Raw genomic sequence first — 18,696 nt, forward strand, 5'->3', positions numbered from 1 at the left:
CTCTTCATCTGTCTCGGAAGAAACAAGGTTATTCTCCAGGCGCCTATTCTAATAAATTCAAACCCCATTTTCTTCTATCGATTGCCGTCTGGCCCAGAAACCAGGGTAGGTATCAATGCACTTGGAGCCTCATTTTCTAGGTCAGAATCTACTCGCACATTTTAAACGCCATTGCCTTTCTCAGAAAAAGTTAACATCGATGCCCCCGGGGCTGGATGAGCGAAATGCATTTCTCCTTGATTGACTGCTTCGCTGCGTCTTCGAGATAGCCTGAGCCTGCGCACTGCATAACCATTTGTTGTTATAAGCAATACCGGAATAGCCGACGATGCTGTTGGGGCCAAGAATTGCCTCGTTAATTTTCCGGCGGCGTCTGAGCAAGATCCTACCGGCGAGGGACCGCCGCTCATCGTCAAAACCGACTCGTGGAATGAGGTATTATTTCGCTTAGATTTCGATAACAGCTAGACGGCGAGGCCATGTCTTCATTTCTTGCCCTTCTTCTCTCGCCTTGAGTATCTCGTCAGAAATCGCAGTTGCTGTGGGACATGACATAAGCATCTATCTACGGACTGCATTCACGGTCAGTAGATCGCCATTTGACTTGGCTTAAGCCAGAGGCTCTACTCGAGGGGAAAGGTGCCGATTTTATCGGAGACGCTTCTTCGGGGAAAACAATTTGCCCGTGAATACCGCCTGCAGCAACTGGACCAGGCAATTTTGCGAGCAGCATTTGCGATCTAGTGCTGCAACAATGACTTATCGTCATTACTTCCTAGGGCTGTTGGCAACAACCCTTTACCACGGTAAGTAGCTGTCGCACTTGCTTTGATGATACTTTCGTGCCTAGAATGCATGTGCATGATCTTTGCACTCTTTATCAGTAGTGTGTCTTTGCAGTGCATGTGTGGAGGAGATGGAACCGACTGTCTGAGAGATAATAGATGGACTGTGCTAGCAACCGGTTGATAGGAACGTCCAAACTTTGTCATGTTTTCGTCTCTGTTATAGAGACATAACCACGATGCATGGTCGGGGAATGACTCATGCAGTTTTCATACCACATCCGTTAGACCCTCCGTCGGTTTTAATTTTCACGCTCCATGCACCCGCCTTCTGACGTTATAAACGTCGGGGAGTAATTCTTAATGTACTTCCTGCGTGTAGCGAATATTGAAGGCAACTTAACCAGAATTTAACTGCATTTCATAGCAAAACAGGCGCGCTAAATGCTAATCCCTAGACAAAAAATGCAAGCCAAATATGATTAACTGATTAAAAGATAAGGAAACTTTATTACTGCTCTTTTTAAAGACTAATCTTGAGAATGTTTCTTATCTGTTTAATCCTTACTCCCAACTATTACAATTTCTATTCCTCCTAGAGTAGCCGACATCTTATCTAAATCTTCAGAGCAGAACGTGTGTCTCCGAGATAGATTGCATATGGACTTAAGTGTATATGATTTAGTTCATGTGCATGAGTATGTATTACAGATCATTATCATACATTAATCACAGCCACTTTCCTGCCGCTGAGCCTAACGTTATTATTGCAGCGCAACGGGGGGTAGACCAAAAGTTATGAAGGGGAGTCGCCAGCTAGAATAAAGAAAGTTGTGGCATCGATGAGCAGTCTTGTGTCGGAAACTTGTTTGCACATGGAAGAAGTAAAGTAAAGCACGTTGATGTCAATATATATGTTCAAATCCTCTAGCTAAGATTATGGCTACTTTGAAGGCAAAATATATATGAATATCATTAGTGTTACCAATTTTATCTATTTGCCATGACTTCATAACCTTACTCCTAGCTCTAAATGAAATCCATCATCTTGGATTCAATGTGCTAAGTTTAATTAACTTTCGATTCGACACAAAAAGAAACCACGACGTTGTTAGTCGCACTTATAATCTTCGTCATGGTAAATGGCCTTTGTTAATTTCTTTGTTCACGTGAACTTACGAGTTTTTAAAAGCCCAGTGTGGATTTTCCTGTATACCATTGCGTATTCAATCAGTCACTCAGTCACTCAGTCAGTCAGTCAGTCAGTCAGTCAGTCAGTCAGTCAGTCAGTCAGTCAGTCAGTCACTCACTCACTCACTCACTCACTCACTCACCAACTCACTCACCCACTCACTCACTCACTCACTCACTCACTCACTCACTCACTCACTCACTCACTCACTCACTCACTCACTCACTCACACACTCGCACCAGACACAGGATTTCCATATAATAGCATGTGTAATGGTTTGCCCCCTCTGCCAGTATCTGGGACAAGTGCGGAGGCGGGCCGTCACGAAGGCAAGTGCACCAGCGAAGTGCGGTAATTTGACGGTCTGGCACGTCGGTTTCTCTGCCAGAATACAGAATTGAGTTGTGTGTGGGCTAGTCTATTCAAATATACCACAGAGGAAAGGCACAAAATATCTCTTTCCCTCTTTTTTTTATATGTACACACACACGATTCCTTTCATTTTTTTACCATTATACCCCACGTCATTGTTCATGTTATTTCAAATGTTGTTTCTTCGTTTACATCCACTTTATTACGTTCTTTAGTACACATACACGATTGGGTATCACCTAGTCAAAGAGAATATTTGAAGGGAATTATGATGAGCCACTCTAATTCTGGCTCTGAATATGTTCATTTTAAGGAGTTGATTTGCTGTAAATGATTACCTACTGATAAACCAAAAAATTACATCAGTCAATTATCAGCCCATTTTTGTCTGGGGTGGGGTGCCTTAAGTTTGTAAAAAATGAAAAACTCCCTGCAAAAGGCCTAGATAGGAATTTTGATCTATAACATATCGAAGAGAACTCTGTACACATCCATGCGTACATTTTATTAAAATCTCCAGGTATATTCTTTAAAGAAACGTGAGGGGTCGACTGGGTTACATTGACTGACTAGCAGACACACCTTCTGGCTCCCAACTTTAACCTTAACAATGTGACGGGATTTACATTTCCTTAAAAAATGCAAACAAGAGACGACGGATTTCGTATTGCCTGTACCTCTGTCACAGCAGACCTAAGACAAATTTCCCATAAAAACGCGGTCATGTGTCGTAATAGTCTCTGCTGTGACACCTCGTTAGGGATTCCTCTTCTGCAGCAGCGGTGTTAATGATGACAAATGCCTTCATACGGGTATAACTCGAAATTACTTTGAGTCAGCTCCCGGAACACCCATTCGTCTTCCGAGTTCTCACCGAAGTTCAAGTAATAAGCTCCTGTGAGATGCGTGCTAGGCCGCCGAGGCCAACTGTTTACAGGAGATAGGGCGAGCTGAGCAAGAATCATCAGGAATCGAAGACGTCTAAAGAAGCAATTCTGAAACGATTAGTGCCATATTATAGACCTATTCCACCTAAACCTTTATTTCTCAATTGACTTTTATCATTGATAATAGTCACAATTTGCTTAATGAGAAGGTATACTTCATACATACAGATGGCATTCAACACAAGAATACACAGGTATCCCATCATGTAGATCATACAGGTCGATTCCAACTCTTTGTTCGATTTGTTGTCTGCCTCTAGTTATTTCAAGTCAGGTCAGCGTTCTTTGTCGCCAAAAACGACAAGCTTGTCATTGGCAGAAGTGTCCGAATGCCACGCCAAATCCCCCGATGGTTTATTTTTGACGCGTCCATCAGTATTTATGTGAGAAGATGTGCTCACTCAGGAGATGCTAAAGTTGTAGATGCCAATTTAACACCCGGCGGGAACCATATTGGAGAGACGCGTTCCGAAACAACTTGAGAATAGGATATTGTCAGGATAAAATGGGTGTATATTGCCATGAAAGTGTTTCTCACCAGGCCAGAAATACATTAAAAGCAGCACTTTAAAATATAGTGCCGAAAATCACTGTTCCAAATGGCATGCCTTACAAACAATTACTATCAATTTTTTTACATAACTCCTGACGCTGATATGTAGTAGTAATGGATCTGAAGTTGTTTCATAATAGCATGAAGCTTTCAACTGTAAAGCAACATTTCACTTAAATATCATAAAGGCGGAGGAACTTTTGATGCGTACTTTGCTGCACTTTGCTTTTAGGAAAGCATCTTCTGACAAATACTTAAACCCACGATGTCGAAACCACCCTGAGGAGGCAACAGAGTCCTGCACCAGAAAGATAGGTTTCTCGTGTCTTAAAGACAAAGAATTCGTCACTTCCTATCTTATATGTGTCAGTGTCTTAAGTACTTTACGGGGAAAGCTTGCGGATTGTTAGTAATGTTATTGCTGATAACGCACAGGCTGCGAGGTATGTTGGAGGGCTAACTTCTCACCCTCCCTTGTCGTGCTGATAACGGTTTTATCGTAGTTCCTGTGGGAAGGGAAGCTTTGGGTTTTCCGTCATGGTCATTATTGGATCATGCTTGTACTCCTTGCCTGCGGGCACTTTAAATCTGCGCGGTTTTCATGGGTAAAATTGTAAACAAGAAACTTCACGATGGGATAGTTTTGCGTTAACGTTTAACGTTAGAGTAACCTGTTGTTTTATCACACATTTTTAAAGTTATTATTTTGTTGTGATTTTTGCATTTGTTTTGATAAAAAATGTTTCTTTATGGTAGACTGTGCTCTTTTGAGAATCAGCGTGTGCAAGGCTGGAGGAGTCATCTTGTTGTCTAAAAATTCAACAAATAGATTTAAAAAAGGGAGGGAACATTGAAATACACAGCTTACACTTACCACCTTAGTACCTACCATATAGTGGTCCACATAATCTCATTAGGTCGAATTTTAACGCATGGCACGCACGATGGAATTAGCCTAAGTACACTTCAGCCTACATAAAGATAAAATGTGTCTATCAATATGCCTAGAGATAGATACACCTCAAGATGCCAGATTCTCTATCAGAACTAAGTATATAAGACGTTCGCTTTCTTACATTTCTCTGATTACTTGGACTACACATGTAACAGGCAGATATTACTTCTCATGGTGGAAAGACTCATCAATCGCTGAGATGGATGTACATCAAAAACTTAGACCTAATATGAACATTACACATCTAAGAAAGTTTTCGTTTTCTCACCAAGTCACTTTGACTAGTCCACCTAACGAGCGTGAAGGTGGTTGTTTGTATATCCAAGAGTAAAAATGTTTATTGTGGGTATCAAGAATTAACATAACTTAAAAAGTTGCATTCTTACTAATAACATCTAAGATAACAATCACTCTCTCACCATATCAAACTGAGTCTATCCAAGCTTCGTACGTCAGACAGAGTTTACCTAAATTGAATTGAAGACTGCACACGTCACAAGTGTCCATCATGAGCGTGAAACGATGTCTTCCTGCCGTTGACTACATCCGGCACGTCTCTCCGACCCAGTCTGAGACGTAAATCACACGCCTCCAGCACATTTAGCTGGCGCTGTGAAGCTTTATATGATCTAAGTAGCTTTCTCAACTAAAAGGTTAGGTTTAATGTCCACACCCACGTAAGATCTGTGGGCGGCCTTTGTCTCCACTCTAACATTACCGCTTAAATATCTTTCAGACACGAAATGCGTTAAAGACATTAGTGTTTCCTTATCATCTGCGAAATGAGATTGACTGTCTTTGATATTTTGAAAGTATCACTCAGTAATTCTTGTAAAGTTGGTATCAGCCGTAGAGCAGCAAAAATGTGATTATTCAATAAAGTCTTTGTCTTATAACTTGCATTCAATTCTTACCTTCTCACAGCGATACACATTAAAATTGAATTGAATCATACGACGCGACATGCAAGTTTTACAACTTACTTATACAGCGCTTCAAGACAATGTAGGACATCGGTAGAAGACAAATCAATGTTTTTTTATTTTAAATTTAATAGATACAATGAAAAATAACAGCCTGGGTCAAAGTTGAACTGTAATTGCCATCTTAGAAAATTGGACTTACACAAATTTTGACTGATCAACTAAAGTCTTTGTCAAGGAATGAGCAATTCACTGCTTATGTGACGTCATGCTATGCAGATAGAACACATTAACTGAAAGATTGTAGTTGAGTAGAAAATTTGGGTTAGTCTATTTTTTGTGTTGGCAACTGGAGTTCAACTTTGATCCAGAATGACTTCTACCAGCACAGATGAACTTTCAAGTAAAAAAATAAGGTAAACATAAGGTAATGATTCACAGCCCAAGAAAACAAACTTTGCTCTAGGCTGGAGCCTATGTGTCGGGAGCTAAGGGAAAATAAGTAACAACATGTTTTTGTTTTGTATATTAGTGTCCTAAGGCTAATTGTAAATAACAAGATAGGTACAATTGATGAAAAAATAATGAAAATATGATACATGTGGCTCCTCTGATTTCAAATGGTAATGTGCTAAATCAAAACTTGTCAGCTTTGACTTCTTTTGAAAATCGTGGAAGACTTGGAGAAATTAGGATCCAATTTGGTGGGTTCTTCGAATAGTGACTTATATATCATTATCATACAGGAATAGTTAGAGGCGAAATGTTTTTTCATCTTTCACTACTTTTGACGTGCAGTATTTGTAATTCATTTAGCAGAAGTCAATAAAATCAGCGAAAACTTCTATATTAGATTTATAGGCACCTAGTCAGTAAAGTACATACAACTCCGAAAGTCATTCCTCCAGTTGGGCAGTTTTACAGTATAAAGCATCATCGCAACTCCTTTGTCGCTCCCAGTTCGGCAAACCCTACCATACGTCATGTCCTAATCACAACCCACAAAACACGTCAACAAAGCTCCATCAACAATCTATCACACCTTCACTTCTGTCATCACCACATCCTCACAATCCTCTCAGGCTACGTTTTAACATAAGGTGACCAAAGGCAAGCTGATAAACATACGCCCGCCAGAAGTAACTGAAGTGCATTCTGAGATATCGAATCCTGAAACGTAGCCAAGCAGAATGTCTAAGATTACATGTCAAGAAGCGACGTATCGCAAGAAGTCAGATGTTGGTAGCTAGAAGGAACAGGAACGAGGAATCATGCGTGTATTTTGCTTCTTAGGAATGTTTGGTAACTTTTAGAAAGACGCCAATTACAGGATCAATTTGCAACCGGTGCCTATCTTTAACGTACTAGTGTTTGAGGGAAGGATCTGGGCTTCAATAGATTCTAATTTGTTACTCGGAGAAGTAATGAAAGAAACGTGTAATGCTCTCTTCAAGACGTGGGCGATGGTTTGTGACAATTGTCGCACAACAGGAAAGGTTTCCGCAATTCACGAAGTTACTGTGAACCATGCGTCATTCCGCGTTCGCAAAACCACAAAATGAAAGATTATGACGCAGTTGCCGTGACCATGCATCCAGGAGTCCCACAGGACTTTTGATTAGTTGCCGTAACACTGTCAAAGATTAAAGCATTCATCACAAAATGGAAGCATTCATCACAAAATGGGATATTTTGGGGCACTCGGGTTCCAGCTCTAGGTATTAATTCCCAGAAAAAAAGATTACATAGTCTTGCAGAAATAAAACCGATTCACGGCGTTTCTTTCAGAACTTGACCCTTAAAATTGACCCGACATCTATCCCCACCTGTCGGCTGCTAATAGTAGATGACCCCCATTTCCCACCTATAACAGGCTTACTGCAGATCTGCCTGAAGTAGCAGGGATCCTCCATCAGCAGTCCGGCCGCAAACTGCAGCTGAACTAATCACTGTCATCCATTATGTTCCAGGGTTGACCGCACAGGGCAGCATCGGGCTGCACATGGCAGAGAACTTCCAGGCCATCTTAGGAGATCCCGTAACGTTGCCTGCAACGTATTCATCAGACTACACCGTAGTTGCAGTAACATGGTATAAAGTACAGGGCAATGATAGATCTAAACGGACGATGATCTTCAATTATGCCCCATTGGCGGGAGTAAGGGAAGCCTATGGTGCTTACATTAATCGGGCAGAAATTGTCGATGGTGCAGGTCTTAGGATCAACCCCACGAGGCTACACGATGAAGGGACATATGTGTTGGTAGTCATGGTGGCAGGGGTGCCCAGTGAAGAAGGCTTTGTGAAACTTTCTCTTTTGGGTAGGTATCTTTGCCAACGAGTGTGAAAGTACACTCAAGTCAAGAGGGCATTTCTGTCTTCTTCAGCTATAATATTTATCTTGCAGTTGCTATTGCTACAAATAAGTGGAATGAGGTGCACATAAAAGGTAAAATAACAAACTATACGTATTTCTTTTGACAAAACAAAACAAAAAACAAAGCAAAGCAAAGCAAAGCAAAGCAAAGCAAAACAAAACAAAACAAAACAAAACAAAACAAAACATACGAAAGATGTAGATATACAGTGATTGCCGGTTTATAATAACTTCTAGTATACGACCTGTCAACCATGTACACAAAAAGTGGAACACATGATTGGTCTTGTCTATAAGCCACGCTTGGCATAAACCCTTGATATAAGGGTTGCAATGTTACAGAAATGAAATATTACCTCATTTATGTCCACATACGCATTTTATCGAGCGTTAAATGTCGGACTGGCCAGGTAATTTGAAAACCTGGTAGGGTCGTTTCACCCCGCGATACAACGTGTTTAGGACCGTGATTGATCATGTTGGCTTTACAACTGAACGATGTTCTATAAATGTTTAGTGATCTAAACAAGGAGATATATGTTCAATGGACCTGGTTGTAAACGACATAGTTTAGTACGAGGCAAACCTGTGTTGGGCATGTATGATCACGAATTTGGCTACGCAATATCTAGAAGGCGGAATAAACTGTACAGATATAAAACCTCAGATTGGTGAAACCACCTTCCGGCTAGTAGGCATAAAATCAGTGCAATTAGTTGTAGATTTATAACCGTCTTTGTTACATGCATAACATAAACTGCTCTGCATCATATTCATTTCAGTTCCTCCTGTGGTGCAAGTTGGACCTACAAGTCCTTTCGTCGTGACGTCAGGTAAAACCGTGACTCTGACATGCGCAGTGAGAAACGCCAAGCCGAACGTGACGTCACTACACTGGAAGAAAGATGACTTCCCAATCGAGACCTACGGATTCGACACAAAGTACTCCGGCGGAAACGTCCGGACGCCATCTTTGAACATTCATCACGTGACCAGGACCGACTCCGGCCGGTACAGCTGTGTGGTGGATCACGTGATTCAGTCGGCGAGTGATGAGATGCAGGTTGACGTCCAATGTAAGGATTTGGAAAATATCTGTCTCGTTTGATTTGTATTATTTCCGTTTATATAACCACTAACATTAATTGAATAAAGTAAATGATCGGCCAACCAGACACACTTCTAGGAATTATGAAATTTCAAATTTTTAATAATGTCAGTGTCAGTTTCAATTGGATATGTCAGAATAACGTCGATAATCCTATTTTGTAGATCCGGCGTCCATAATCAGCATGTCAGACACCAGTGCCGCTACGGTATTCGATCACGTGACCCTCCAGTGCGTTGCTGATGGCAACCCCCCGCCTAACATCACGTGGACCAGAGACGGCATCCCATTGGCTGCTAGGTCCCACACACTGTCACGTGACGTGCGCGCCAGCTCCGTCATTCTGCGCGACGTCCAGGTGAACGACACGGGGACGTACCTGTGTGCGGCGATCAACTTCGTCGGGGAGAGTGATGTGAAGAAGTTACACCTGAAGGTACAAGGTGGGCTCAAACACGTTAACTTTTTTTCCGGTTGCTAGAGTCACGTGTTAAATAGTCTTTTTTAGTATTTTCCAACAACGAAATCGATGTAGACATGCGTACATGATAAAAACCAGAAGGGCATAAAGATCCCCACTTAAACAGGTGTTTATCAAGTTTTCCAGAATCTTGTGCAATTATGTATGCCACTTTGTGGCAATATTTTACATAGGCATTGTATCCATCTAGCGTGGCTAATCTTACATGTAAAAGACACGTGTTCATAAGTTGTGGGTCAGTTTTCCTGAGTAAGGTCAAATGCAACGTTTAACCAATCACATTGCTAGGAATGAGTCAGGTGTCCAAGAAGCTTTATAAGAAGCAATCAGAAGTTTCTGTAACTCCGTCATTAATCAATCAGTTTGTTGCAAATGACCCGGAGGTCTAACAGGTTTATGAATCACATCTGTCTATCATACCGCTTGCCAGAAATCAGAAAAAAATTAGACTTTTTTTCTACCATTTGATGTCCAACAGCTCCGGGCGTCAGCATGTCATCCACCACGATTGCAATCATCGTTGGATCCACCGCGGGAGGCCTCTGGCTGCTCATCTGCATAGCCATCTGTGTCTATGGAGTCAGGAGGAGGAAAAAGGCGAAGGAGAAGAAGAAGTTCGCGTTCTACTACAACATGGGTCGCCGTGATCCGCCCGTAGGAAAGAGTCCCAAACGAACAAAGGGAAGTGAACCGCCGCCCTATGTTGTGCTACCAGGTGGGTATTCCTTGGAATATTGTCATCGAGGATTGATAGCCTACTCTAAGAAAAGTTTTGCTCGGTTTAGCAAGTTAGGTTATGATTGTTTGTTTTATTTCATTGTTCCACATCTCATCTGTAAACGTAGTGCAAAACCCTTTATATATTTAGGCACCCTTTTTTTGCCAGATTGAAAAATGTCTGTTAACAAGATGTTGAAGACGGTGATGACTGTTAAATCTGTACTTAAGAATCCTATTGGTACTTGTGATTATTTCTAAATCAGTCACCTGCCTTAGAGGTAAACGACCGTAAACGCTGCGGGGAGGGGCTCTGTAAAGACTTGCAACGTGGTAGCCACACTGCTAGCAAGCGACGCATTATTCCAGCGAACAACCCCCTAGTTCCCATCCTCCCATGATGTCTGTTCCATTCTGGGGCGAGTTTTTGACTTCGTCATCTTCGAATGAACGATTATGGAAGCTTTTAGATAGTGTTATAGACACTGGAGTCTCTCGAGCTTGCACTTCTAGCGGCATTTCTGACTTTCCCTCAATATCCCAATTCACAAAGCAACGGATATTGGGTTACATAACAGATTTAAGCGACCTAGCGTTTCAGTAAGAGTTCGTGTTACTCATTAACTGAAGTTGGTACTATCTCTGCTTGTACTACAGCAAAGCCCGTGGGGTCCAAATCCACCTACGCCGGGATAAACACCATGAGGAAGACAGCAGCTCTCAAAGGTACTCCATCAAAGAATCACATTTCGACATATTACTGCCTCGCGCAAATCCTATAATCCTATGGAGCCGCAAAGATTAGCGAAATCCGTTACTTGATATCTTCTCATCCAGGTACGCCAAGCTCGAGTTATTTCAAGAGGAGGAAAAATTGAAGATCTAAATGATTTAACGGAAGACACAGACATTCTGTCGAGGCTTGGGATTTGGTAATGTCATTGGTTTATCGTGATGAAGGAAAGGGTAGAGGAATTGTGATTTGTCAAAGTTATCCTACACAAAGCTATCACATAATGTGCAAACCTAATTATCTCTTAAATGTGACAGGATGATGACTTTTCATTGAATTTTATTGTAAGGTAGCGTTCTGTCTTATGACTATTACTTGCGCGGAAAACAGTCAAAAGCATAGTGATACTGTTTTGAAGAATTTTAAAAGACAGTACTAAATTGCAAAATACGTCATCTAAGTTAATCCTCCCCGAACCGAAGGTGCATAAGGTGGCGCCATCTCCGTTTCGGCAGCCCTTGGGCCACACCTTTGTGCAAGTCACTACAGCAGGGGGCTAGTCTACTGGCAGTTGTGTGTGTTTAACTGCCATACTCTTTCCCAAATGCTGAGTGATAAGCAGAGAAAGCAGTATGCACCATTTTTAGAGTCTTTGGTATGACCTGGCCGAGGTTCGAACTCACGACCTACCGTATGCAAGGCGAACACTACACACTAGGCCATTGCATCGGTGTCTAACCCTTACCTTAACTCACATTTTTGCCGGGTACCCTTATTACATGATGCATCATAAGGAATTTTCGAGGAATACACACCTCAGATATCCAGATGGTCAAGACATCCCTGAGAAGGCCTCGATAACACCGTTTTCTGGGTGGCGGTCATAGAGTACCAACCGGAATCATTTTAGCAGACGCTATATCAGAATGAACCAATCTTTTACAAGTCAGCCCCTCCACAATTACCATCCTACCAGTAGTGTAGCAAGCAATATTGTTATTTACAACTACTCCCCTTTCAGTCTATCGACCTATTTTGACATTTAGTGCCGGGCCCACATGGTCGAACCCTTCGGTAGAATATCAAACAAAATTGAAAACAACTTCACGGCACCATGGTGGCAGTTCTTAACGGTTATTACCCAGCCATAAAAGTGCACTTGGGGTTATTCTATCGATTCGGTACGAAACGGCAGAATGAATATACGCGGCATATCTCTGCTATTGCTATCACGGCAGACCAGACGGAATTGTTATTGCTGTAAGCCTTAAGAATTATGACATCAGTGGATTAGTTCACGGTAAAGCATGCCGGCTTCAGCTCGTTAAACTGTAAAGGAAGAGAACTTGGATATGAGACAATAAATCGTCATTTTGAAATTTCTTTCAGGCTCGCGGCGGTTTGCGAAGGCTCTGTATTCGTACGTGCCCCACGAGGAGAACGAGCTGCGTTTGGAGGTTGATGACATCATCGAGGTGCTGGAGGGGGAAGATGGCGGCTGGTGTCTGGGTTACCTGAGGGGCAGGATAGGCCTGTTCCCATCCAACTATGTCAAGTTCATACAGGATCGGAGAGGTTTGTACAGGAGTGAATGTAGAAAATGCACAATATCACACAATTCCCCCATGTTCTGTCATCCATTCTGTCTAAATGCGATTGAAAATGAACGTCTTTTTTAAATTTATTAAACCATTTTTAACACTATTTCCACTTGCTCAAAAGAATTTTACATACTTGATTTTATATATGAACTCAAATATATTTTACAAGTAGACATTACGGTAATTGAACCCCATGGCATATGTATTGATTTTCTTGTTACTATTTCGAAACGATTTTATCTATAGTTGTAGAGTTGCCCGTAACTCCCTAGACTTGTGTTGTATTAATGATGCTCTCTCTATAATGTATAATTTTTCTCAATAACAAAGACGTTTAAGTTCCTATCAACAATTTCCTAATAAGAATAAACTTAATTAATTCATAATTCATTTTCAATCTACAGGCAAGGAAGAATCAATCATTCTGACCGAATATTGGGATCTCCTTTGAATGTCTTCTCTAGGTCACTTAATCAATATGTCCTTGTAATCTTGAGCAGCATAAATTTCAAGGTCATAAATTAATTTTCAGAAGGCATGAATTTGAAACTGACGGATTCTGTTTTATCGAGAAATGCCAAGACCCAAATGTGAATTCATCAATCTGATACGGCTATGGTCAAGCGTTAAAGGCAATGGCATTTGTTTTTCGGCTACTTGAAACTGGTAGCTTTTGGATCACTTACACAAAGCGCAACCGGCAAAATACTTGACTTCATTGCCGTAGGTCCACCATAACGTTTTATAGAACGTCCAAACAGTTCTAGAATCGTCATTACGGTCCCACTCAAAGCCCGGGGGCAACTTAATTCTCATGATTAATATATGAGAAGGGCCCTGTGGTTGCTTCTGCAGTAAATCCTCCGTAAGAACACCCCAAATCCTCACGTGGGGACAAGTGACAGTGATGTATTAGTAAACGACGAGGGTTTAATTTGTGTCTGACACATTCCAATCGTCTGTTTGTCTCTCCAGTCGCCGCAGCTCGCCAGATTGTCGAAGCGGAGGAAATACAGATGAAGCGTAGTGTTTAAAGGCGACGTATTCGACGTCTGTGATTGATCACAGTTGCAGTAGGAGACTCAGAAAGTTGTCTCTCGACTCAAGCTACTTCATCCGTACACTTCACTCACAGTTGGAAATGACGGGTTCGCGGTATCAAAGCATTTCATCAAAAGTCATAATTGCACCATTTGATATGGGTGTGTGTACAGAAGGCAGGCTAGGCACTGGATAGCTGATGATGCGGTTACATTTCTCGTACGATCGCCGTACGGTTACAAAGTGAAATAGTCGTGGAAGCGTCGTACAAGTTGGGACGAAAAAGGCTATCTTATATCTTTTTGGTTTGTTGTTCCTATTACACAGCCTTGACAATTTTACATGAAAATCGTGCAACAAATATAGCCGCGCCGTAACTAGTCCTCTCTATACGACAATGGTAAGACTTTACCAGATCCAGACCTTTACTGTATGAGTAAGTAGACCTGTCAGTTTGTGTTTGAGTCACCAGTGTCATTTATTACCGATGAACAGACTACCGGCACCACGTTAGCTCAGCCTGTTACTGAACATGTATAAACACTGTACGTGTTAGACGGTATAATCGTGTTGATTATGAGCAGTCAGACAGATCAGTTTTCACGACGTAGAGTCTTGATTTTGCAGATCTATATAGGGACTGTGATTGATGTCATAGCCAGCACATAATCAACGATCTATCCCTTTGACAATATACTATTAGGTAGGGATAGGGAAGGATCACACGAAGATCTCAACAAGCACGTCGTTGGCACGTTGACATTTTCTACTACAATCTGTATTGTAGCATTAGCATTCTTGACACACCATGTTAAATCGTGGAGGTAAAGCACAACTCGACTACTTTATGTGGGACTTCTATTTTAAAAGGATCGAAGATTGATACAGTTGATCTTTGTTTTCATATATTCTTCAAATCAATTAAACATCTACATGTAGGTCAGGTTGTTAAACATTGATTAGTATTCCTAAAGCGAATGCAAGGAAATTAATGATTAATGTTTAATGTATTAATGCACAATAAGCCTGTTCATGGTTCCAAATGCACTTGCGCGAGGTCGAAGGTGAAGTACCTAATTTGTAAACAGCTCTTATCTGGACCATACATAATACATATTCGGACGTGTTTTAGCAGGCGTCAACTATGACATGTGTATATATGTCAAATTAGTCAAATGTTATAACATATATATGTTAATTAGTCAGTCTTTCACTTTGACATATATATTACCCACAATACATCACACTGCTCATGTGCAGTGCAAACAATGTAGAAGCTTATTTTCGAGGTATAGATGAGCCTGATATGTGTCCAAGATACTTGACAAGGTGCCCATCTGTCTGTATTTGGTTTTGTATTTGCTATTACATACAAATGCCAGATCTTGTACAAATAAACTTAAGGTGAAAGAAGAAACAGCTATTACATTTTGATACAGACTTGGAACCAACCCTCACCTGAATGATGTAAAATTGTAGGACCTAGCAAAATTAAAAAACTACATTATAATTAAGTCAACAGTATTTATCGTCTTTAATGCAACTGTTTCTTGTACCTTGTCAACTGTGCAACACTGTTTTCTTTATGATTGTAAGTCCACCTAGTGTTTCCTGCAAAATAAATCAAAGCCCTGCATTGTACATATTTGCCTCATTGGATGAAGCACAGGTCACAACTATATGCAAATTGTATGGACTTTACAAATAAAGGTTTTACAAAGACGTGTATACACGTACGTGTGAATCGAGGCATTAGCTTAACTACCACACAAGCGACGGCAGTGATGGATATCCAAGGATTCGGTAAATTTCTCTCTAATTTTGTCGAAGTTTTTCTGTCCTCCCAACTTTGGACCTGGGCCAAGGAAAAGTTTCCATCCTGCCAGTCTCCGGTTGCACCATATTCCGCCTCACATATTGTCAGTCTGCAATATTCAAATAACTACGGACCCACACCAACACAGACAACCATTAAAAAATGAGACTGTATCTGTATCTATATAGCCGGTATAACCACCATTCGGCGTAACACACCAGCTTCGCAGGCACGCGGCGCGACAGTAGCAGGTTAAATTACACTGAACGGCCTGTAACACCTAGTCTTTGCACATCTGACTGCAACCGTTCTTTAAAACTATTTAATGAGGATGCTCCTACAGTACTTGATGACTGAGTCGGATCCTTACATGTAATTGTATATCAAAGTAGTCCCCGCCACCTGCATAGTTGTCATGGTCGATGGCACACCGTAGCGGAACAGGCACTTATTAATTATCCGGGAGGAACTTAAAGGGCTTTCCTGTTAGCGGAGATGGAACATCAATGAGTACGTTTGGGATTCTGGTAATAATGACGAATTAGAGTAGTAATCCCCACGGGGCTTTTAGTGACATTAGGCACACCGAAAAACATGCCGCTCAGCTGTTTTGGAAACGACTTACGCTTGATTGTGTTTTAGAAGAGTAATAATTAGTAAGCGAAGTCTTGCCCGCGGGCTAATTACGAGTAACATAATGAATAAAACAATAAAAATGTTGGGCGTGTGACGTACTTCCAATACTAATTGTCTAATCTAAATTTGTTGGGTTTGACTTTTTTTACGTAAAGGAAGACCAACGATTTCTGTAATAAGTGTTTTTTGTTATTGCTACCATATCGGAAGGAGATATTTCGAAGCTATTCTATTTATTTTCAAGTTTTCAGCACTAGTCTTGTTTCGAGAATATTTTGCACTTTCGTTTTATTACGTGCAAGAATAGAAAATCCTTTGATCGCTGTGCAAAGTTCTGTGACTGTTCGCTAAGATGATTTAATTCATCTATAGAATTGTGATGTCACGAAAGGAAGTGATCCGGTGTGTGTGAAGAGAAAGAAAAAGGGTGCAGCCAGTGTAAACGGTCTCTGCCAAGGTCTAATTTGACGCCAATTATGGCTCAAAATACTAGGCGCTGGCGAAGAAAATTGGAGGAATATTGCGTGCAGGGTACCTGTTGGTAGTACACACTGCACAGACCTGCAAACATAGACGTTTTTAAATTCATTTTATTCATTAGTTAACGTTTAGCTGTTCCAAAGGGCAAGCCTCGCCGACAAAGACAATACAAATAGAATTTGACAGGAACAGAATAATAATCAATAACAATATTCTAAGTACACAAAGATTATTACCTATAAATGGTCTATAATAGCTTCTACAGCGTCTATGATGGTATCTATAGCTACTGCGAGAGGTCAGGGTCGGTGCGTTCTCTGTATAAGGGTCGCATATAGACTTTCTCAGAGTTTCCTTTTGAATAAGGCAGTGGTGATGGCGGGGTGAGTGTCAGTATCAGAGTTCCGGATTGACGTTGCTCGGTAGAATTAATTTTGCCTCGATATGGAATCGGCTCTTACGTTCTGTTTAGTAAATATGAATATCTTCTTAAAGTATATTATGCATGGCATAATTCATAGTAGATACCGATAATAACGGGTGGGTTAAGCCTACTACAACATTTTCTACTTTGCTCTTTTCCATTAGTCAGAACTTAGCCGCGGCGACGGATCGCTCGAGGCCAAGTTAAGTATTGAGTTCAGCGTACTCTGAAATCTCCCACCAGGCCCTCAGCAGTTTACATATCTTTATATTACCTCTCAGGTTTAACGCAGGAACCACTTAATACAGACCTCCGGGCTATTGTGGAGCAGACAGCGCGTGAGAATACGTGATGACACTTTAGGCCTAAGAGTGATTCGGGTTTAAACGTCGAAGCTATTTAGGGAATACCAAAGTAGCTGTGAGACAGAAAGACAACTGGTTGATGGTGATGTTTTCCAGTTAGAATTTTATTGACTAGAAAAATGGTAAGTCAAGTGTATAGCTAGGACAAAAAAAATGTGTGGTTTTAACGGTTAAACCAAAATAGCTTGATTTTGTGAGACAGGATTAAATGTCGAAGTACCACAGTGAATACCAAAACATCCCCAAGAGGGACAGTATATGAGATAATGTACAACAGGAAAGGAGGCCTACGTGTCGAACTGTCTGACACTTGGGGTGCCCGAATAACCCTAGGATAGAGAGATCATTTGTTGATGATGTTTTTGGAGGGTGAGGGGGGGGGGGGTAAAATCTTATCAATCTGAAGAGGGTGACTTGTATTGATAAGTAAAGAAGTAACACGTCTGCGGTTTAAAACTTATCTGATGTGAACCATGCCAAAATAGTGTGGCCCTGTAGACAAGCTACATGGGGAATACTAAAGCACCCACAAGATGCCAAAGTCGACGCGACGAGTTTTTCTTCACGTAGAACTTTATCGACTGTTGACAAGATAAGAGTGGATCGTTTAGATAAGAAGAGAGGTAACGGTAGTTCGCTTCTTAACCTGTCTTGATTGAGCTGGAATGGTTTGATCTTGTGTCAACACTTCTCTCCGTTGAGAACTGACGATAATTGCGATGGTAGAGAAAGATGTCTCGAGAGATGCCAGCTGAGGGGGGTCGATGGAAAACAGAGCAGGTTCCCCTAATTGGCGAAGAGATCGCGATGGTTCGGTTCGATTGCCGGTGGTTGGATCTGGTCTACCCTGATCACGCCCTATCCAGGATACGTCGCACTTAATACACAGAATGGATATCCAGGATAGTCTCTTCCGTTCAATGGTGATTGACAGGACTGCAAGCAATACTTATTCATGCGCAGGTTTCTGTATTCGGTTCGAGGCATGTTGCAGTATATTGTATGCTTCATAATGAGTAGACTGTGCATTTTTGGAAGGACGGTTCATCTAAATCTCTTCCATAGCTTCTGTATCTATAGCCATGTTACCACAAGTAGTTTACTGACGCCACCGACTGTACATATCCAATTCGCAACTCATTACTATTCCGCGTGAAAAGTAGGTCCTGTCGGTAACTTACCTTGTAAT

The 18,696-nt window shown here is 41.2% G+C and overlaps 1 protein-coding gene across 2 annotated transcripts; it reads left to right on the forward strand.

The window, feature by feature from the left end:
• The first annotated feature begins 116 nt into the window (after positions 1-116).
• Positions 117-15,123, forward strand: LOC136444018 (protein amalgam-like). 2 transcript variants are annotated; one of them, XM_066441426.1, is made up of 8 exons: positions 117-806; positions 7,699-8,049; positions 8,888-9,181; positions 9,378-9,656; positions 10,173-10,409; positions 11,069-11,137; positions 12,534-12,719; positions 13,721-15,123. In XM_066441426.1, the coding sequence occupies exons 1-8, from the start codon at positions 755-757 to the stop codon at positions 13,777-13,779; spliced, it is 1,527 nt and encodes a 508-aa protein (XP_066297523.1). In that variant the 5' UTR covers positions 117-754; the 3' UTR covers positions 13,780-15,123. The 2 variants fall into 2 exon arrangements, with proteins under 2 accessions (XP_066297523.1, XP_066297524.1); XM_066441427.1 differs by lacking the exon at positions 11,069-11,137.
• The last annotated feature ends 3,573 nt before the right edge of the window (positions 15,124-18,696 follow it).

Source organism: Branchiostoma lanceolatum, chromosome 10 (assembly GCF_035083965.1).
Source record: "Branchiostoma lanceolatum isolate klBraLanc5 chromosome 10, klBraLanc5.hap2, whole genome shotgun sequence".
Lineage (NCBI taxonomy): Eukaryota > Metazoa > Chordata > Leptocardii > Amphioxiformes > Branchiostomatidae > Branchiostoma > Branchiostoma lanceolatum.